The sequence below is a fragment of the Achroia grisella genome, unplaced genomic scaffold (genome assembly GCF_030625045.1).
Source record: "Achroia grisella isolate CSIRO2021 unplaced genomic scaffold, CSIRO_AGI_Agris_v1 utg512, whole genome shotgun sequence".
NCBI lineage: Eukaryota > Metazoa > Arthropoda > Insecta > Lepidoptera > Pyralidae > Achroia > Achroia grisella.
In genome coordinates, this window is record NW_026712906.1 from 1,940,295 (window position 1) to 1,965,506 (window position 25,212).

The 25,212-nt window shown below is 33.0% G+C and overlaps 1 protein-coding gene across 2 annotated transcripts in view; it reads right to left on the reverse strand.

Annotated features, from left to right (window-relative positions):
• The window catches only part of LOC131846761 (uncharacterized), a 268,899-nt gene that overhangs the window by 140,799 nt on the left and 102,888 nt on the right, over nt 1–25,212 (reverse strand). The window contains exon 2 of one of the 2 annotated variants that reach the window (XM_059196154.1): nt 8,693–8,817. The exons of the other annotated variant lie outside the window; for it this stretch is intronic. Coding sequence (XP_059052137.1) covers nt 8,693–8,768 — 76 coding nt within the window. The 5' untranslated portion in view covers nt 8,769–8,817. The remainder of the gene's footprint in view (nt 1–8,692; nt 8,818–25,212) is intronic. 2 annotated transcript variants of the gene reach the window in all.

The window sequence follows — 25,212 nt, forward strand, 5'->3', positions numbered from 1 at the left end:
GCAAATACATTAATTCTATTTTTAAAATATCATTGAAACATTGTAATTGTGAAATAGACTTTTATAGATATATATTAAATAGAATTATGTCACAATTACAATATTTCAACACTTTGAAGTATAGAAGTACTGTCTGACATTTTTTAATATAGCGTTTCCTTCCGTAATGCCGCCTGAAAAATATATGTGTACAATTTATATATATTATCAGTATTGATTCTATTTTTATTTGCTAATTTTATTTATATTTCCCAAATTACAAGTGGTAGATTATGACTTTGAATTAAAGAAGAAATCTGTGGTATTTTATTCACCTGCCTGAGATAGGTTTGAATATCCCCAGAAACCAGCAGAAGACTGTGTAATGAGAGAAATAGGAAGGAGAAAGCGGGACTCACCGACCGGGCTAATTAGATTGTAAATTGAAGACCTTGGGTGCACCCTTCGTCCTTGACTCCGATTCCACACACCACCAGCAGTTTATTTCACACTTATAATGCACTGGACACGTGAATTCACACAGATTTTCTTGTTAAATCTTAATTAATATGAGTAATGTCAACTCAGGTATTAACGGCAGCCATAATGAATTGCACATTTTTCTTTTTTTTCGGGGTTCACACGCTCACGCAGTTAGCACCGGTTGGCGGGAATATTTGAATTAATTGAACGAATGAAATATCTTCTTACTGATCGTTGATTAATACAATGATATGGGGATTGAAAAAGGATGTTAGAACAACAAGTAATATAATTTATGCTTACAGTAACTGCCTATTATAACATTCCTGTTAATACCAATTAATGCTTAAAAATCAGAGATACATTTAATGTAAACATCAATCATATATTCTCCCCAAGAGGCCTTTCTTGTTTGCTACATAAATTCAATTCAATCTCAGCTAAAAACTAGTATTTCTTATAAAAGCATCTTTAATCAAGTCTTTAAAAAATAAGATCAACCATTTTATTAATGAAACGTACTACCGTAATGTTCCTATAAATCACCTCATAATTATGTTAGACTTATATATGGTATAAACCAATTTTATAGTGTATTTGAAAATTCTGAATGTACTTTATTGATAACATGGCGCCTAGCCTATAGTGACCGCCCTAATGAATAATTCATCGATAGAATTTAAATACATTTCCTTCAGATATGTATATATAATGTTGTCCACCTTTATTTTAATATAACTATTAATCAAGGCATGTATAGGCTTTATTAACATGATTATTGGTTTGTATCAAATCTGTAAATGGCGTATACAGGTTTTTATAACAAATATCGAAAATAGAAAAAATACGATAAAGAATTTTACCTACTCTAGATCTACAACATTTTGTAGAGTATAACGCCAGACTGGTTGAGTAATTTTAAATATGGATTATTAATTTTGAATATGGAATAATTTATTTATTACATATTTGAAATTATTAAATTCAATACTGATTAATTAATTTAATTTTTCATCTTCGATCAATTTTATTATTTATTTAAAACTGATATATTTCCAAACATTCTACATATTGTATGCACCATTATTTAAACCCCATTAAGTTCACACACTTAATGGATTTATATTATTGAGTCCAACCGTTATTGAGTGTACATTCATATTGCACTATGAGTGTAGACTCATTTTGCAAAAAGGGTGTAGACTTAATAACTAAAATTTGATTATAGAAGGTCGTAACGGTAGTCAAGTTTCTCCACTGAATATTTGTGATGGTGCTTATTGTAGCGGAATTAAACAAAATAATATAAATCCACTAAGCAGTGACAGCTAATTTGACAAAATATACCCATCAGTGTTGCCAAGTGCCCATACCCTAAGGTTTTACTGACTGTCCTCCATTTAATCTAATTTATTTATACCAGCGTATAATAAAACAGTATATAACCGGGGTCCACTAATGAACTAAGTCTCGAGTCCCAGTTAGGAGCCTATTTGAATACGACCTCACTTTGTTAAACTAAGCTAAGCTATAAGCACTGAAAGCATTACCATAATAAAATCGAGATAGCTTTATCTATTTTAATTTGTAACTTGAAATTTATACATTTCTGGATTACTATCTAATAATGGCGAGCAACGTTTGTTTATTATATTGTCTTCATCGATTTGGATGAAAATTATACTTATATAACGGACTTTTTTCTTCGAATAATAAATAAAATAAATGTCGAAATATGTAGTAATGCTTACATTTTATCATTCATATGTCAGACACTCATAATAGACGTAATAATAATAAGAATGATGATAAAGTAATTACTTTATTTACATAGTAAAAGATCGTGAAAACTGTTAGTCTAAAATCCTTGAATAGAACAACAAACCGTCGCGATTTATCGACCTACAAACAAAAAAGCTCAAATAAACACAGAGCATCTATTTGAAATACACAGTTTGGTAGGCAAGTATAAAGACAAATATGTTAAACTAATTTTAGTTAAAATCTTTTTTCTGCGGAGGTTCAAAAATAACGTTTTACCTAAATATCTGAAGTCCTAAAAACAGTCAATAGTTACGATATTAAGAATCATTACCTTTACAGTCAATTAAGGTCTCACGGTAATATAAGTACTAAATTATTTATATTCATTATAATTTACCATTTTGTAGCCGGAAATTAGCGACCATAAAACAATTATTACATTACTTTACTCCAAATACTCAATGCAGTACCTACCAATCTGAAAATACATTAATACCCAAGCTGCATGTTGTTAACAGATATATTAACATACATAAATGAAATAATTACAATAATAAAAGGTTTAACATAATTTAAGTGTAAGTATTGAAGCACATGTACTGTAAATGGAGATATTCAGTGGATATGCAGCAGTAAATATAATTTTTCCTTGATTTCATCATAGTAGCACGTTAGACATAAGTGTTACTTAGTAACAATCCTTCTTGCTAAGTAACTTAATTTTGAATGTGATGGATTATAGGTACTTTTTATTCCAAAACCAATGTACCCAGTACGGTGCCTTAATGCATTACATTTAATACACTCTGGATTGGAAGTCACGACCTTTTTGCTTGAAATCAGGATAGATCATAAAAGTTATTATTAAACAATTTGTTTATATGAATAATACAGCTATAGTCTTTGACAATTCACACAATGTCATCTAGTCCCAAAGTAAGCAGAGCTTGTTTTATGGGTACTAAGTAACTGATATAAATACTTACATATATATTTTTTGTAAATACATAATTTATGTACTTAGAAAACACCCAGACTGATACAAACAATAACACTCATGTTTGTACCGTGCTGACCGTGAATCTGCGACCATCGGATGTAAAGCGGTGTGCTAGACCACCGAATCCTAGTCCGACCCGACAACACTATAGCCTTCTTCGACGAAGACAAGGCTGAGTGTCTAGCGTCCAACTTAGAAGCCCAATGCTCCCCCAGCACGCTCCCAGTCGAGGCAGGTCATCTCGAGAAGATAGACACCGAAGTCGAACGCATCGCGTCCACCCCGCCCACCGAATCCCTCTCACCAGTCACGCTTGATGAGGTCAAAACGCTAGTTAAACAACTACCTATCAAAAAATCACCCGGCACAGACGGCATATCGAATAGATTAGTCAAAAGTCTGCCATCCCAACTTTTGTTATTACTCGTCGCTATTTTTAACGCGGCGCTGTCCAACGCTATATTTCCAGACAGCTGGAAAGAAGCCGTGGTCATTGGCATCCCCAAGCCCGGTAAAAATAAATCCGACCCGTCCAGTTATCGTCCTATCAGCCTCCTCAAGGCTATAGGCAAGCTGTACGAGCGAATCCTCCTCGCTCGCCTAAAGGAGTTTATATACTCCAAAGGCCTGCTCATCAATGAGCAGTTTGGTTTCCGAGCCAAACACTCATGCGTCCATCAAGTGCACCGCATCACGGAGCACATTCACAAAAACACTCTGTACTTCGCCACCAAGTCCCCCAAGCGGTACAGGCGTCCTATTTTTCGATGTGGCTAAGGCTTTCGATAAAGTCTGGCACAACGGCTTGGTTTACAAGCTTCATCAGTTAGGTGTCCCCGACAGGCTAGTACTCATTGTACGAGACTTCCTGTCGAATCGCTCTTATCGCTACCGTATAAACGGAGCGTTATCCGACCCGCACCCCATACGAGCCGGCGTCCCTCAGGGCGCCGTCCTCTCTCCGATGCTCTACTCGTTGTACACCAACGACATCCCTAAATTCTCCGACTTAAAAGTCGAAATATCGCTGTTTGCCGATGACACGGCTCTCTTTACATCCGCCAAGTCCCGTGCGACAATAGCCAGACGGCTTCAGAAAGCCGTAACGATACTGGGCGAATGGTTCCGTCGGTGGCGCATAGAAGTCAATCCCGAAAAAAGTGCAGCAGTGTACTTTAGCAGGGAATTCGACTCTATGAATCACCCGATTGAACTATTCGGCCAAAACATCCCGTGGGTTTCGAAAACGAAATATCTCGGCGTCACCCTAGATAGGAAACTAACGTTTCGTCCTCACATCAAGCGTGTCCGCGACCGAGCCGCCTTTATACTAGGGCGACTCTATCCTTTTATTAACAAGCACAGTAAAATGTCGCTTCGTAACAAGCTGACATTATACAACGCTTGCATCCGTCCCATCATGACCTACGCTAGTCCCGTATTCGCCCACATACCCTACTGCTTAATCAACAGACTACAGGTTTCTGCGTTGAGCCACCGGTGCGCCGTGGTTCGTTCGCAGCGTAGATCTCCACCGCGATCTTAATCTGCCCTCCATCAAGCAGTTTATGAAGGAAGCGTCTCGACGCTACTTCGACTCTGCCCAATCCCACCCTAATCCGCTTATAGTCAGTGCGGTCGACTACGCACCGAGGAGTAATATCCGACATACGCGACAACGTCGCCCGAGGCACGTTCTCATTGACCCCGACGACCCCATAACGGCAGGTAACCTCCCCACGGGCCCACCCGTTCCACCCCGACCACACTTTTACACACACACACGACACCGTCCTCGCCGGCGAAGACGACGACCTCAAACACACGATATCGCGCATTCAACCGGGCGCCTGCGCGCGCCCGGGCGCTCCACACCGGCGCCCCCGGGCGCCCATCCGATCGATCCCCCGTCCAATTCAAACGGGGATCGAAATTACGACGGCCTGAGCCGAGGTTCGAACCCCTAGTGGTGCCCTCAGACTAAAGTCGTATCCGTCGGGCAGGAGTTGGCCTTCAGCCGCTCCATAAGTCCTTCCGCGGGTTTGGAGTGCCATCTGCACTCGCCCCATAACGTCCGGTGAAGCTGTAAAGGCCAGCTACGGCCAACAGCATTAGAGTAGTCCGAAAAAAAAAAAAAAACCACCGAATCAACCGTTGCCGAGTTGTTACAATGGTAATAATTATATAATAATAACAACTCAGGACAATTCACACAGCGCCATCCAGACCCAAGTTAAGCTAGCTAAAGCTTGTGTTATGGGCACTATATAAGTGATACACATACATAGATTTTTTTTTGTAAATACTTACATATTATATATAGAAAACATCCAGACCTATACAAACAATCATACTCATGAATACAAATGTTTGTGCCGTGCGAGGAATCGAACCCGCGACCATCGATCGTAAAGCGATGTGCTAGACTGCTAGACCACCGAGGTCGTCGATTACCCTTACAATATACGATCTTCGTCAAGGTCATCAAACTCCACCAGTATCTGCACAAGATGTGGAGGCAGTGAACCTCACCATGCGACATATTCATTGTTTTCTACAAAATTACATAATTATGGCAGTTCTATTTCATGGCACTTACACATTGCGGTATTTTGACTGCGTTGACTGTTTGAACTCCGATTCAAATTGGCCAGATTTGAATTATGGTAAATTACTAATTGCATTGCAATCTGAATGTTATAAACCACAGCAATAGACGCAAATGATGTCACAACTAGGATTAGCAGACACGTGAAATCGAAAGAAGTGTCGATTTGGAGTTTACAAAAACTTATTCTCTACAAAAACTCCAATTTATGTACTAATATAAAATACCCACACCGATATAAACAATCATATTCATGAATACAAATATTCGTACCGTGCGAGTAATCGAACCCGCGACCATCTGAAGAAAAGCGGTGTGTTAAACCGTTATACCACAGAGGCTGTCAAAAATATATAAAGAAAGAAAATAAATTAGTTTCTAACACTTGGTTTAGGGGCACTTCACCGTTAGGTTCAATCATTTACGCAATAAATAGAGTAAAAATATCAATCACACAAAGTGGAAACAAATGGTACCAATTTGAACGTGTGAAGTACAGTTATTTTAACTTTAATTGGCAAATTATTGACAGCTCAAAGTGAAATAGTTGGGAGTAGGTGTGCGTGAAAAATATAGATTAATTTTACAACATTCTCAAGATAAAAGGTTATAATATTGTTCCGTTAAAATAAATGGAATGTAATAACATTTTAAGACTTGAGAATTATTATTTTTTTATTTCATGACACAATTCAATTGATTACGCATTTATATTGGTAAAATCATTCTCTTTCATCCAAATATCGGATAGAATATTACTTAATTTGTTTGATAACTAGTGAAGACTTGCAATGTTCAAGCAAACGTATCTATATTTATTTTGTATGTTGTCTTCACCAATAAATTCAAATTAAAAAAAATCTTCATCAATACATATTCTTATGAATGAGGATTATACTTTAAAATAATTTCATAGTTTGTTATGAATATAATATAATCTTTCAAAAATATTAATCAACTCATATAGATAAATATAGAATTTTACAATAAATGGATTATTAAATACTATGGAATATTACAACTATTTCTTAATTAATAAGAAGACAAGTTAACAAATTATTATTTGCCGACAATAAAGGAATGCCATTTGTTCCCATTACTTACATTGTTTACTTATACTTTGTTAAATTAGGTTAGTATTTAATGGATTTATATTATTATGTTTAATTCCGCTACTATACTATACTAGCATGTGTGAGACCACAAATATTCAATTCAGAAATTAACAACCTCTAGATGTTGGCCTATTTTCATGTCTCATATAGGTTTTGAGTAATCATTAAGTACCTTCAAAATACGAGATAAAAATAACACACAGTCTAATAGACTTGAGCCGATTGATAGTGAACGGTGAACGTGGAAGATAGAAATAAATTTATCTTCTGTGTAGGTGTTAATTAAAAATAGTATTAGCAGGTAATTAACATTAAGAAATACGTTGAGTGACCGCAACGCATTTTTTGTCTAACTCGCTTCTAAAGTAAGACTATGTTTTAATACTTTAGTACGAACTAATACTATTTTTATTGCATTTCTGAGGAAAAACATCTAGAATGATTTTAAAAATATTTCAGGTACGCTATTCCAGAGTGAAATATTTATTTCGTTACTGCCACTCATAAATTACCATTCTGGATGACTGTCATGATATGGTAAGTGATGTCCTGTAATTTCACTGTTTTATCAGCCCTTATACATAATACAAGTTACCACCGACATTTAGAAAGTCTACATCGTTAAAACTTCATCAATAAAAATCCTCATATGATCCCGGCGAGGCAATAAGCCGCTAAAATTACTTGGTCGCAGTAAACTTTAACAAACAAACGAATAAAAATATTTCTAAATAACATTAACGGAGAAGTGTAAATAGTACATTATATCTAATATTGAATTAACTGTAGGAGCAAAAAATGCCGAAGTCGTGCGCAGGCGCACGGAAGATGTATGGAAATAGCGCACCTGCCACGCCACGCCACCCACTGCGCGAGATAAACGGGTGCTTAGTTAGACAACTTCTTATTACCTGTTACTGATTGCCTGCTACTTTTTCAGTAGTACTCGCAACGTAACAACTGAATATTTGTTTAGCGGTTAGATAGTTCACACGTTTTTTGGTTGATTCAAACTACTAACAGGTTTAATAGACAACTTGATTTGACTTCTGTTATCTATTTTGTTACTCAACCATTTTTTAATATTTGCCTCTGAAAAATCCATTTTCTTTGGTGAATCGAAATACGATTTAATAAATTAGAGTTGTACAAAAATTGTTTAAAAGAACAATAGGCAAGTTTTTCGCTCATTCTTCATCGGTTTCAATGATGGTGAGTATTCAGAAGTACTTAAAATTTAAGTTACCAATATTTTGGGGTTTAAATATGCATTTGATAGGCAGCTCATAACAATTGATTTAACACGTTCTAATATACTTTAATATTGCTATTCTCGTCTAGAAGAGGTTTTTTAAAATCAATCTAAAAAGCCAGGTACAATATAAAGCAAAGAAATACTATAAAGCATCAACTTCCATCCATGCTTCGTCATAAAATAAGAGCGGCATAATATGTATCTCTGTTCGCATCGCATCAACTTGGTAAATTCTCTTTATATCGCTATATAATTTTTCACACATTCTATCTATCTTTTGTTGGGTCTTTCTCTCCTCTTAAACTCATTCACATTCATACAGATAAACGATTGCTGTTTATTTTTCCGACATTGTCGGTAAAATACATAAGTAATATAAAGCGAATCGCAGTTAGCTTATATATACTAAGCCGAAACGTATTGTAATAAGCATAAAGTTGATTTTATAGTGGCAAATTCTGCGCTATGTGCCTTTCTGTGGGGTATACCTGAGTAGCACCATGCTGGCCAGACGACCGGCGTCTCAGCGTCCAGGGCGCGGCGAGACGTCAGCGAGGCGAGCATCAGAATAGCAGCTCATCAGTGGCCGCGGCCCGCCCCAACATCGCAACCCCTATGGATGAAGGACAATGCACGATGAGGTGATGCGAAATCTAATGATTTTTTTATGAAACTGGCCGGCAAAACTGATCTAGGCGTAAATCTTAGCCTATATACATGAACAAGCATCACAGAGGTAAGCTGTGATACCTCTCATGCGTTGTCATTCTAGAGGAAAAGGGCACTATACTATATATATAATATGATAATAATGTATGGGTAAGTTAAGTTAGCGAAAATATTGTAGGTATAAATCTTTTTTTTTTAAGCATAATACAAATTTTACTCGGCAATAATTTGACGATCTATAGATGAGATTTTTGTAATTACTCTCAATTATTCTTTCACTACATCCATTATAAAGAAAACACAAAACAAATCTTAATAATATTCATAATCGATACTAACTTTGTGTTGGTCGGCGTAGATTTTTAATAATCATAAACTATTATATACTACCTACATGCGTACGACGACGCAATGTAATAATAGCTACGTATGTGGCGAAAGACGGAACTATTTATTGGGGGCTTCTATAATTTATCGTACGATATTATCGTTGACGTCTACGATTTATTCACTGGTCGTGCCCGGCGTGACGTTTAACGTTGACGGTAAAGTAAAAGTGCTTTCATACAACTGCATCAATTCTGCTTCTTTATTAACAAGCCTATTTAGTACCTAATTCTATTTTTTACTGACAATTAATCCTCTTAAGATCTCTGTAAGAACTAAAGCAATCGACAGGCTCGGTGGTCTAATGGTTTAGCTCACCGACTTACTTTCGATGGTCGCAGGCTCGATTCCTCGCACAGTACAAACATTTGTATTCATAAGTATAACTCATTTATCTGGGTGTTTTCTATGTATATTATGTATTTACAAAAATAGTGCATATTTTCTAGTAACCATAACACAAGCTCTGCTTAGCTTAAAACAGGATGCAGCGTAGTGAATTATCATGGTGTTATTATTAGTATTATTTAAAACCTCATAAATATTTTTATTATTTTAGAAACCAAAGTAAACGTTGCATATCAATTTATCTTTCTGCTGTCAAGCATATTGTTTTGATTCTAAATTTTGAAGTGAATTATGAGATATGGCAATGTATAATTAAAGTTTAATAAAAAAACATGTATATGTAGAAAATATTATAAATACATGACACCATTATTTCTAGGAGTAGAACTGCATCGTAAATTTTCGCGCGATTATTTCGGAAAATTTTGCAGTTGGACTTAATTTTACTGAACTTTAGCATATAGATGTGCTTGCAATATCTTATTATGCTCGTTTTGCTTAAGACGGCTTCGCGGTACGACTTTTCAAGTGATATCTGTACCAGTCATAACATAATGACAGTAGTCTTTAATCTTATACTCTACCATCGAGAACATGCCGTTTTAACACCTAAAAAAGACGAATATATGATTTATTTTTAATTTGTAACCAAGCACGAGCTAATAACGATTATATACAACCGCAACTTCCGTTCTATATTGCAATTATTATTATGACTACATAACAGTGTTTATATTACGTGGTATTATTAAATGAATCGTAAAAAAGTTGGCACAGCACGCTAGATGCACATTAGTATCGAGTTAAATTGAATTCGGTTCAAGTTCGTACGCCGCCAATGAACCACGGCGAGTACAGTCGACTATATTTATTTATATATTCATTTAATTCAGGCTAGTAATTGCCCATATTATAAATACCTTACAGACTAACATACATATTGAAATTAATATAAAATATAAATTTTCTATATGGTCACGGCACTGGTGACGGTAATCAGCCACGGTTTATCACTAACGCGAATGCTCATAACTTTATGATTTTTGTACATATTAATTTAATAAAGACCTTGGTGGTTTAGCTGTATAGCTTACCGCTTTAATTCAGATCGTCACGGGTTCGATTCCCCGTACGGTGCAAACATTTTACATTCGTGGATCTGGTTGTTTTCGATATGTGTTATGTATCTAATTACGAAAAATCTAAGTATTTAAATTAGATGGCTAGTATGGGGGTACTAGCCATCTAATTGTAAAAAATAACTTGTGTAAATTGTCAAATCAATACAGTGGTTCTGAAGTTTACTTTCAGTCTGTCTCGCTCTCTCTCTCTTTATGATATTGGTGTAGAAGGAAAGACAATAGGTAGATAGGAGAAAATAAAAGATAGACAATTATTTTAAGGGCTTGTTTATTGTTGTTAAATCTATATGTCTACAAATGGATCTATATGAAACTAAGTGTATCTCAAAAACGTTCACATAATGGATTTTAAAATAGAGTAGTGATGGGAAAAAACAGCTGTGTTTTTAGTCTTTTTTACGAATTATCGGTTTTGGGTGCCGGTGCCGTAAAACTGGAACGGTCGCGACGAGAGAAATCGATTTTCTACGGTTCAGATGATCCGTCGGATGCTGTCGATGTTTGAGGTTAATACACTATTTTTTATATTGATGGATAAATATTTCGGGGCCCATGACAACATTTTATAAAAAAAATATTAGGAATATTTGTATTTGTGAGTTTCTTAGTGTGTATACCTATATGTGTTACATATGTAACTGGAATTCTAATAATAAATTGACTACGACCCACCTGACAATAAGTAGTGATAGGCTAGCGTACATGATAAGATGATAAAGAACTCAGATCATGAAGGTTATCAGGAATGAATGAAAGCGTGGTAGTCCAACTGACACAGCAATGGACCCCATTTACTATTTTTAATATTCATAACGTATATGCGAAAGTTTAAAAATAATTAAAATTTACAACAAAATCATGGAAGCGTGAAAATTTTTCGCTTTCAGAAGATAATATAATTCAAAACATTTATTAAATTTGAATTATATATTTAAGGACGTAAAGAACAATTTCAAATAATGTAGGTAGTTTCCGTGACAACGGTCAAATTTAAACGTCGAACAGGCGTTCTAATTCTAAACGCGGAGCCGCTGGGTATGTTCTTAATGCACGCGCCATGTCTAGACCCTCAGGGCATGTTCTCGTTGGTCTAGGGTTATGAAGTATGTGAATAAGATTTTATTTATTCTTTATAATAATAATTTAAGAATTAAGTTCTTATATTTTCATACCCTGTAATTTCACTATCATATTTCAAACTGAAACATAGCTCTGTTTGACGGTTGAAATAAGTGAATAGAGAAGATATGTAGAACACTATATACAGTATCTGCCTTTGTAGTTTTATATCAGTACTAATTGTACAGCTTAGTCCGCAGAGATGGACGGAGCGTCTATTTGTTTGTCATACTAGTTAGGCACCCATTTTAAGAACATTATTTGTATGTTTGTTTGTTACCTTTTCACGGCTAAACTGCTGAAAGAACCTTAATGAAATTTGGCATAAATAAATAAAGCAATTGGAGTCGCGGGTCGCAAGTAGTAAGCAATCATTTTTAATTTGAAATAATAGTAACGTGTGCAGCCCTAATAGTACGCCAGGTGGTGCGGTCGTGCGCCGGAGATCGTAAACTCGGTTGCACTCGTCAATTGCCAGTCGAGCAATTGCGCTTTTTTTCCGAACGCCCATTAGAGACGACACGCGAACGTTTGGGTGACACTGGCGGTGATACAGCGGGATTTCTGATTGCAATAAACGTACACATAGATACAAATTCACATACATAAATAAATATTTTAGCGGGATTTCTGATCACAGTTAACGTACACATACATACATAAATATTTTTACAACTGTAATCATTGATTGGGTAAATTTTGACATTGTGATGATAATAGTACTTCACATGACGACCATTCCTCAATTTTTTTTATATTACGATGGTGGCAAACAACCATACGGCCTAAATTAATTATTGGTAGTTTTATCACCGAAGGACAACCGTTTACCGTTGTTTACTATTATACACATTTGTAGGTCATGGGTCGACCCATAACTAGGACCTATGAAACGACATCAAAATATCGAGAGTCAACATTCAGACAGCGCCATCTAATCCCAAACTAGATTATGGGTACTACACAACTGACATAAATACTTAAATAAATACATTGAAAATACCCAGAACGATATAAACAATCATACTCATGAATACAAATGTTTGCATTGTGCGAGGAAGCGAACCCATGACCATCGGAAACTAAACTGCTAGACCATCGAAGTCATCAAATAATACTATTATACTAAATATCCCGTTTACATATTTTACTTGTATGTACAAATAAAATATTTATTCAAAGTTAACCATTTACATTTAACCTAATTACCAACACGCTATTATATGTAATAAACAGAAAGCTTTAAACTGATCTACTTATTCATGTTACAACTGAACCTACTTATAAAACTATATATTTATACGTCATCGGTTTGAGACAATGACGAATGATTTCGTTACAGATAACAGTATCATTATAGTTTACAAACGATTTATAACATTAGAACTAAATGTCAATGAGTTTTTGCATAATATACACAGTTTAAATGTATATTAATTATAGCTGTAATGGATTATACATGCTCTAGGCTAGGTTTCATGTTCAACAATGTAAAATTTAGAGTCGTAATAAAAGATGTAATTACGTAATTTTATATATATACTTTCTTATTTGGAGTTCCCCGATTCAATAAGCATTCCATTAAATATAAAATTCGTAGCATTTACAATATACAATACGAAAAAAAATGTTTCACAGTTTATACTTTATTGGCCGTTAAACACATCTATAATACACATTTAAAATGTTTATGATACCAATAATAGTTCTGACTAAAATAATCCAATATTACTGTTAATAACATAATTTTGATAATCATTAAACAACATATCGTAAATAAACAATTTCCGTAAATTATTCTATGAGCAATATTTTTTTAAATAAGCTCTATCTATTTCATATAAGATGTCCATACTCGGGGAACGATTAGTTATGTTTGAATATAAATAACATATTAAAAAGAAATTTAACACGGAGAAGAAGAAGCGACCGGATTCTGAAAACTAGCGGAAGGTGGGCTATCATCCGAACATGCAGTCTAACTATAAAATAATGATGTGTACCATACAACCAATTTAATACTGATTCTGATTTTAAATGTGTATTGATCAAGTATCACGCTGTATAACAATGTCTGTGTAGAAAGCGGTGCCAATTACGTGCCGGCCGCTGTCTCTGTGCCTCTATCGCTGTACACTCCACTTGTATCGTACAGATTATATTCTTAACCATATCAAGGTTGGAAATCACTAAAATACCTTTATTTACCTATTCTAATGTTAATATTTAGCCTTTAAAGCTTTTCCACAAGAGTAGAGAAGTCATTCGAAATCCGCGATAAACTATGGAGTAAAGTTTAACTCCTGACAGAGAATGCGACTTCAGTGACACGGCGTTATAATACTAATAAAATGAGGACAAATTTCTTCTAAATTTGAAAATTTGTTGTTGTTTATATGTGTAAGGTGTTAATGAATAAAATGGTGTCTTATGATAGCAGACAATTTAAAGGTAGGCCGACATTTTCCTATACAGAGCATAATTGTATTAATATATATATATTTTAATATAATATAATTAATACGATTCTTTATTTTATATAAAATAAAGAAGTATTAATTATATTAAACCATAGAGTAGGATTTTTCAAAGAGACAAAAATAAATGCACTCAATTTAATCAGCCTTATTAATACAGTATTTTATTACAGCAGCAATAAAATAAAAGTGACAGATGGCAATTAGGTTATAATTACTGTAATATTATTGTAAAACGTTTGTATTTTATAATTAGTGCTTCCTTATTTATGTTTCTTAAACGGTGATGACAACATTAATTGAGATACGATTCATTTAAATACAATAAGTATATCAAATTATATTCTGAAAACACTCGCAGCGTAATGCTTAAAAATATGTATAATATTTTTAATATAAACATTTCTTCTTTCTTGCAGAGAAACTTCAAGCCTGTTTGTTCGCATAAATGCATTCCATGGATTAATAATTGCAGTCCAAGTAACATTTTGTATCAATAAAAAAGAGAATAAATAATGTAGTTTAATTTCGAATATCTCCAATAATTGTAGATCAATACTTATTGTGTGCAGTACTATGCACTTATATATTAAGAAATAAAATAATGTATTTTTTTTTATAATATCTCGAATAGAAAAATGTCTTATGTTCTGAATATACACCAATATAGTCGCAATGAATACGGCTTTACGGTTATATTTAAATAGTGGTCCCAGTTGGTCAGCTTTAACTCGATGTCAGTTACGTCGTGTACAGACGACATGATATTTATGAATGGGCTCTCAAATGCGGTAGGTGCGCTGAAACATTAAGAGTTAGTGTCGGCTTTATATCGATACATCATGTCAACATTTATCGATACATTATTATCTATACCAAATATTCTATTGATAAAAATATATCATCACTTGACACCTATTTTATGAACTGTCACTGCTGAACCGAACTTAGTATAAGATAACGCAATAGTCTTCCTGAATGAATTCTAAAGTATAAATGAATAACAGAATAGTTCAACAATGCAACATCTGGTCAATGAAATATGTATTTAATAATATTATAATGATTATTTTCTCAATATGATAATATAATTACCATTATTAATTTATTTTATATCTGAATTATACAATATAGATTAATGTCAAAGGTGTTTTGAATATTTATTCGGATTTAAGTTTCTTTTGTGTTTTATGATGAATGATAATTGTCTATAGAAACCAGGTCATAATATTGTCTGCTGGATATAGCTACAATGCTTAAAATATATGTCCATTTTATTCATCGATTCATAAATAAAATATACGTCCAATATTTTACATTCGCTAAAGTACCATGCAACGATAAAATAACCCAAATTTATGTGAAAAACTGTCAATTTTGTTCGTTACCCCATTATTAATCTACTAATTCATATTAATGATCTATAGTATAAGTCGATATAATCACATCAATTCTTTAGTACAATACCAAAACATTTAATGAATTATTCATAACTTTTATGAATGAATATAAAGCATCGTGGTTTTTCACATCACTATTAAGGCCCCACAAGTGGCCGCTACCACTGCACCTAGTTATACCGGGACCTCTAAATGCGGAGTATATTACCCCTGCAATATCCCTGCATAGACACGTAGAGAGAGGGGAGGTAGGTCTCATTACTCTGGTGTTTAATAGTCATATATCAAGATTTCGTTATATAAAATGGCTTGCAAGCAATTCATTAATGGTAACATTAGATATTAATGATGAGGTCGAAGGTAAAGCGGTACGATCAAAGATAGTTACTGTATGTTATAATTCATTTAGTTAGGTAGATACAAGCCTTTACAATGACTGGGAGATATAAATTACAATTTGCTTATTAACGATCTCGCCAAAGTTTGACATTTGATCGTAGAAGTTTTTATTACTTAGTCTACATGTGAAATATGTACTAGATATACACAGTTATTAGATATATAAATGGGGACATATCTATAGGTGTGAAGGGCAGGGAAGAACAGGTATTTCAAATTGTTCTCCGTTAAAAAAATATATGTTACAATATATTAACTTCAATTTAGTTAACTTTACATTAACTTTAGAAAATCCCTGGGCTTATGCTATTTTATTATGACTAGCTAGCATCCTTTTAATTTAGAATCTGGGTATGCAATATATTGGTTACTGAAAAATAACGGATTTTTATGTATCCAAAAATTGTAATATACACAGATGATATTTATACACATATGTACATTTTAAAATTATTGAGACTAAAAAATAGCTATAAACGAAATAATTATCACGTAAGTTAATAGAAAACCCCTCAAAAAAATACAGATATTATTTAAAATTATTTTTTATACTTTTATAAAATATCAAAACAGATATAAAAGAAATAGTAAAAACCCAGTATAATTCACACAGCGTCATTTCGCCCATAGCTAAACAGAACTTATGTTATGGGTACTAGACAACTGATAAAAGTTCCTAAATCTATATTTTAAAAGAAAAAAACATTATATATATATAGAAAACACCCAGACCGACACAAACAAACTCATGAATACAAATGTTTGTATCATGCAAGAAATCGAACCTGCGATCATTGGAAACACAGAACAGAGTAGTAACATATTCCTTTATTTGTGATCGGAAGTAAAGCTAAAAAGTAATAGATCACCTAAGCAGTCAGTCTAAGTGTCGTACTAATTTTTACAACAATAGAATTAGACATAGTTAAGTTTTTTTATTACATTACCTAACTCATTAGTGTATCTTACCCACTTAGGATAAAATATATATCATACAAACTATGTAACTACAATACCAAAACAATATTGAATAGGTGCTTATATAACTTTCCTTTCAATACAGATAAACAAGCGTAAATTTTAAATTAATAATACCTTTGTCAGACAGCATAAAGATATAACAAAAAATACTTTGTTAATTCACATATAATGACAGCGATATGATTGAGAATGCCAACAATGATTAAGTTGCTACTAACAAGAAACGATGCGGCTAAACTTTCAAACCCCATTTAATATCGACAAAACACAATTATTTCACGTCACTTGCGTCTAATTAACCAATTTTATTTTTTTTACGCGTTACGCATCGGTACATTGTGATCATTCATTTGATTGATGCTGGTTACCGTACATGAAACAATGTAATTGGAGAGCTTTAACGATATTTTTAACCCAATTAATAATGATATTACGCGGCCATCATTAATTTGGTTACGGACTTCATCGTTCAAAAGTATTCGAGTGCTGAAAAATGATAAATGGATAGTTTTTAAATCAATGCATTAAGGTTCAGAATAATCTAATTAATTAAGAACTGACATATCTTAATCTGCATTGTCACACGTTGTGATATTAGATCTGATACGATTTATGACTATTATGTAATATGATGTGAATTACTTTAAAAAAAATTTTGCTTACTCACACCAACACTAATGGATCAAGTTTTGAGGGAACAAAACGTTAATGCAAAGGAACCGATTAAAACCCTTTATAGCATCTCTGTACAAAATATTGTGTGTGTGTGTGTGTGTGTGTAATTATGAATTATTAAAATATAAAACGCGGCATGATTGTACAAAATATTAATGAATGAGTACGTATTTATTATATACATTTATAAATCTATAAAAGAAATAGCGCGTTACGTTTATATGTGTGATGAAATACGGTAAAATATTTTACGATATATTTTATTACAAAACCGCATTAAGAAAATAGCGACTCATCGTTAATTTTAACACCAGATGACCTCTTAACTTTAATAGAAATAGTTCTTTTTAAATGTCATCAACTGCATATTTAAGTAATTGCCGTGCCAAGTTCAATCGAGTTTCCGCTTTATATATGATCAGACAGATAAACCCAGGCAGATATATAGTATATAATAATATTGTTTATTAGTTATATTTCTTAGAAATTAAAAAACTTGACTTAGATCAGTGAGTTTGTGTTTGTGAGAACATGAGTTTGAATATAGCCACCATATAATATAGAATATAGCCATAACACCAAAAAATCCTTAGGAATACCAATGATTTTTATGTGATGAAAAAGAATATTAATCTGGGCGACTGCTTTAGGTTCGCCATCTGTCCTATGGGTTTATTTGAATCTGTAGAAACAGCATAATCCAATGTAAATTGTTGTGTTGACCTCTACAAAGATATATGACAATACCTTCCAAACTTTTACCGAGGTAGACTGTAAAAAGGCTTCTGCGTGGGTACCTAAGTCTCACCTAATTCGACTGCCAAGCATCTTATTTTGGGTGTTTAAATTGTGGGGTAAGATTAGGCAATGACACTACAAAATAAGATATCTAAGTCCTTCAGAATGGCAACGCATGAGTGGTATCACGGGTGCAACATGATAACGTGATATCCAGGGTATTGTTAATTCATGCCCCCTATTGCATCCCCCTAATGTCAGATTTTTTGCTATTTTATATAATCATAAAACCTTATACGAAAATATTTTAGTCTTTTATAAATTTCTATGTAGCCTATGTCACAGAGACGAAGTTGCAGATAAAAACTAATACAAACAATAAATTTTCTAGTGACATGACCACAAGATAAAGCCTATAGTTCACGAACAGCGACGTACATTGATGTAACCTGCACAACCTACATAGAACAAAAGGTATCGACGTCGAACCTTGGCCCGACCTCCGCGCATCCTCGCTCCACATGCTTTGTTCTTTCCGGTTGCGGCTGATAAATGAGATTCTTCTATTGGATTTATAGCTATCAGCGCTGTGAGAAAGTTTAGAGATTTACGAAGATTTTAGAATTAGTTATAACTTACGAGTCAAGTTGTAATCGATTTTTAATAAAATACAAAACCGAGGTGTTTTCACTTTTCTAGTGCATTTGAATAGGTTTCTAATTTGTTCTTTTTTATATCTGCAACATATTCGCCAAAACCTAACGAAAGTTATTGTGCATATATGTTAATATAGCAACTCTAATGAATTACTTAGCTAATTTTGATCGGAATTAACATTCGATGGTATTTGTCTTATTGAAAAACCAAAGGTTTATTATGAAGTGTATAATAGTTCAATTCTGTACAATTAACTAATACAATGTCCTAGATCGGACCTTGATAATGATCGATTTATAATAGATGTACTATTTGCGATTAACTTAGCTTTGTTATACACTTAAAAAATTTCAACAGCACTGCATTTTGTATATTGAGTTCTAAAACAAATCAAATCTTTACTATAATAATTGTTATTACAGAATATTCTTTTATCTGTGGTTAAAAATTGGCACCGACTGGACTTGGCTTATTAAAAAAAATATTTTAACATTTGTTACGATTTTCACTTTGTCAACTTAAAATATTTAACAATTAAAACTAAACGTTTTACAAATCTATCCATATTGTTAAAAATGTGAAATCTGTAAGTTCATAAGGTCGCATGTGGCTTGTACGTGTTCGCAAATTTTCAACGGGGTTCGTTTGAAGAGCGGCCGAAGCGTACGTCCTATAAGTGACCTTCGATCCCGGCATAGAGGTCGGCGCGGTGACCGGCCACCTATTAGCATACAAACAAAGCCTCCACAATGAATAAAGACCACTTGACGCACGACACCTCTGTGAGCGGTAAAATGTACCATTTAAACATAATCTATATATACATATATATATAAGAAAAATGTAACTAATAAATGTCTGTAACTGCATGGAAGTTACACGAGTATGTATAAGAAAAACAATTATTATTGGACGACTGACTGTTAGAATTTTGGGCTCTTCCTTTGAGTGCTTTTGCAAGCTACTTTAAGTAACGACTCAATCGATATGGTTTTAGTTTCCGTTAATTAATTATGATAATAAACTATACCTAAGTTGTACTCATAATTTATAGTTAATTCTAATCTGTTTACGAACAATTTCAAGTATTGAAATTGCGGAATTCATATAGTATAATAAAATCATATAATATGTTCTACATTATATTATTACAGATCATCATCATTATCGCAGCCCGAAAGACGTCCACTGCTGGACATAGGCCTCCCCCAAAGATCTCCACTACGATCGGTCCTTCGCTGCTCGCATTCAATGCCTTCCAGCGATCTTGACCAGATCGTCGGTCCACCTTGCTGGAGGCCTTCCCCTTATTATAGATATAGCATGTTAATTGACTGCTATGTTAAATATTATGTTCAATATTAAAAATCACAGAGTAGCACAATTTTAGCGGCGCCATTGTCAATCGGCAGCCTTTATCATGCAAACACGTAACTTTAGTTCGATTCAGTCGAGACGAAGTATATTAGCATACTTCAAAAACCTAAAAAGAATGCTGTGGAAATATTCAATCTGTGACATCTCGTGAAAAACATCGATAGCCAATTGTGAAATTCATCTATTTTCACGTAAATACACTTGCTGTGACCTGATCTTGGCCCAGTTCTCTTTGTTAGAGGTTGTGACATTTTAATCTCATAAATCGAGCATAAGACAAATTACTGAGTATTTATGAAATATTACTAGTATTCTGTATCTATTGAATTTCATTATTATTACAATCAAATATCATTATGATTAATATTTAATTTAAATATATCATAGGGATTTAATATCTATATTTATAAATCTGAAGTTGGAGAAGATTCATTAAACAGATATATTAGCATTGATGTATCACAAACACGGTCTGGTCCCAAGATAAAAAAGTCATTCACTGTGTGAACTAACACTCATATAAGTACTTAAATGCACCGAGATAGACATACTTCTTCTCCCTGTCCCAGATTATGCTGATGTACTCTATTCAGGCACTAAATCGATTTTATCAATAAATTAGAACGTCTCTAAAACCTTTATATCCCATTTATTTAAGACTTCACAAATTTTAATCATGGATCGCAATATCGTACTTAAATTAAAAGGCTTCCTATCCGCCTGCGAAGAGATATATTGCATAAGACCCTTACATTCCTTTACAATGTCCTTTTTAATTCCAGAGCTCCTTCCTATCTCAAAGAACGTTTCATAATCTCCTCTTCTACTCTCGTTTTTTTCATTACGTTTTTCCGAAAATCTCTTCCACTGGATTCTATCACTTTATAGGTTTTTTATATGACCGACAGCTTGTTTGACATTCCAACTAGGTAGATAAACAAATGTTTTTTTAGCAAATATGCATATAGAGCACATTCAGAATAATACAAAAAGACACAGTCAATAAATAGACACAGTCATACAATAGTCTGTGACTAGACATCGAACTCTCTGCTGTCTGAGGGAGAGACAGTATGTTAAACCACTATACCATTGAGGGTAACAAAGAGTACGAAGTTGCTTCATAAAGATGATCATGTTCATTGTAACAAAATGGATAATGGATATTCTCGTATGTAAACGAGAATATAGATAAAATACTAGTGGTTATGCAAATTCTCATAATCAGGTATGCAAGTAAGTAACAGGTATATTACGTGGCATGTACATAGGCGTGTATGACCTTGCACCCGCGTGCTACGATCGGTGATACTAGTGTACCAAGTTGTACGAACATTAAATAACATCATATAAAATAATCACAGTGATGAATCACTATTTCTAGGAAAACTATCCGCGATTCTTTGAAACTACTCGTTTGTGAATATGTGTAGGTATAAAGTGACTTACTAATATGGTGTGGATAGACGACAGAGGTCAAGATATAAAAATAACTCATTCAATATTTTAGTTTTTTAATAATATTTAGTAGTTTAGTTAATACATTATTTTATAGAGTGAATAAAGTGATATAGAATTATATTAATACTATGTATTTTTGTTAATAATCAATATTTTGAAAAATATGATAACAGTAAAATTATACTTCGTACTACTCATTCATAGAAATGCGTATATTTTGTGTATAAATAATGTAATTATTTTGAAAAACCAATATTATAAACTTATAATGCAGTCGCGACCGTACAAGTTTAGTTTTAGCAAATAATAGTATAAGTCTGATACCTAAACTATTATTTGCTAAAACAAAACACAAGGAACTAAAATTTCAAGGAACAGAGTTCCAGTACTAGATGTATTTGAAAATGTATTTTACTTGACAACACAAATATTGAAATAAATATAGAAAAACTATTTTAAGTAAAAATGATCTTATAGTCAATAAAATTGCTATATAATAAATACCAATAATCTATACACGTGATATGTATTTTAATAGTTTTAATTATAGATTTGTATTCCAATCCAGACACGTCATAGATGACCGTGAACCTTAATGAGTGCAGCCCACACATTTATCTCACTGTTAATAGACGTACAAACAGAAGGAAAATGATTGGCGCGTGACCCGAAGCGACCCACAGGCGAAGGTCACAGCCGGCAGCTGAGGGTTTGTCGTGGTTTAAGTTGTGAGAGATCAGCGAGAATCTTGCTAATATAAACGCGAAAATTTGTGTATAGATGGACATATGTTTATTACTCTCACACAAAAACTACTGAATGGATTTCGATGATTTTTTTCATAAATATTGCTTATACATCAGAATAACAATATATAAAGAAACATTATTTAAATTGGACGTAATTTAAAGATAAACGTAAGTGTGATCTAGACGAAGTTGCGCGTGTCAGCTAGTAACATAATATAAATCTTATTGTGCATTGATAAACAAGTCTAAAAGAATTTTGTATAAATATTCTTACCAATATACGGCCTTATTGCTAAAAACAATATCTTACAGATAACCTACTTAATTAGTGCAGGTATTAAAATTACTTCTAGACGTTCATGTTTAACACACATTATTATTATAATTAATCGGATCTTAACACGAATTGAATGGTAAATAATAAGATATTTACCTTTCTCGACATTCCAACTAGGTTGTACTTAGACGTCGTAATGAGATGACTGAGTTAAAGAAGGTGATATATTTGTTATATGAATTTATTAGCGCACAATGAAATTAAAAAATTGTATATTATTTTAAAGTCCAATAAAGAAAATACACTAGTGATATTTGTGAAGTAAATGTATATTAAATAAGATATATTAAAAATAATTAATGCCGGTAATCACTAGATTAATTAACAAAATAATAAATTAACAAATAAGGAATCAATGATTTAATTACTGTTACAAGCACTTTGTGTTCTCAATTAAGAATCCTGGAAACTTAATAATACATATTGTTATTAAAATTAAAACATAAACAGCGAATACAAAGTAGTCAATAGAAATTTTCTATTAAGCCCATCGAGAAATGATGGAATCTCTATCTAAATCGATATGCCTCATTGGCTTTAAGTATGTCATATAGTTAACGCGTTGATGATTCTAAATATTAATTAGTTTGGAATATTTTAATAGCTTATGACTTAATAGCAGCCTGTTTATATTTAACGAGCACACGTGTAAAGCTAGCAACTTCACGTAAAACCTGCATGCTGTTATGTAATACAGCAAATGTGTCAATGGTGCCGGCTCTATTAGTTACAACCTTCACCTGATGCTGCCGGGGCATCTATGAAGATATCCTACGAGATTTCCAGTCATTTTCTATATATTATATATTATGTAAAGCAAAAACTTTATACCCCTTTTTACGAAAATTGCGCGGCGGAGTATGAAATTTCTCATACTTCTACTTTATGAAGAGAGACAGTGCAAAATGATAACGTTTTTTTTAATTATGCATATAAAATACCTGAAATCTATAAAACAAATATTACACACACTGCCATGTATTTGATATACACACACGCATATACAATCTGTGTACAGTATCTTATACAATATTTTTTTATTTTAAATGTTTTTTTAGGCAAATTTGAAAATTACCATTCGGTTTTATATCCTTAGCGTATACTTATATATAATAAATAATGAATAAGCAATTTTCAAATTTAATCATTAACAATTGCATGACATCACAGTGCCACTGGTTCTGTCTTATGTCAATCCTTGCTTCAACAATACGATAATAAATTTACCTTATGGACATAAAACTAACAGACAACAAAATAAAATTATATACTTTTATATAATTTGAATGGTAAAAAAGCTGACGCCTGATATTGAGTGGTAACTGTTGATTATATGCATGAACATTCAGTTTTCATTTATAATTCAATAACGGCTTAAGAAAACGAGGAGGTTCTCAATTCGTACATAGGCTACAGTAACCGTTTACCATCAGATGTTTGTATGCCACTTACGTAGTATAAAAATTCTGTACTATTTTTTGTGTGTTTATCCCAAAAGCCATCTTTTGTATTTTGTATTATAATTGAAAGAATATATTATACCTGCTGATTAGTCACGTAAAATGCAATAAAAATATAATCGAATAGCTATTTTTCTATTACCTGTTTTTAATATTTGGTTAACAATGATCTGAATGATAGATACTATCATAAGAACTATAACAATAACAATAAAAGCAATTTTATTTACTCATTAAAACTTTATTTCCTAAATACAAAAAGATGCACATGGATAATCATGTAGACAGTGCATTTTCAAAACTATGTGTAAAAACAATTACGGCTCAGATACACTATATGCAGTCCATTATAATATTTAATATTATATATGAGTTTTCATATAGGCTGGGAATTTGGAGTCTAATAGACTCATCAATGCAGACTATGTAAAAATTAGACATAAATAAAATTAAAAAAATGTTTTTATAAATACAAGAAATAAAATTCAATAAAATCCAAATTTTACGCATCGAAATGACATCACTCAGGTTTAGGGCATGTTCTATTCGAAAATGCCGTTGGTTTTCAGTGGCCACCGGTGTGGCTAAGAGATAATTGCGGATAATTACAATTTATAGAAACCGATTTACAA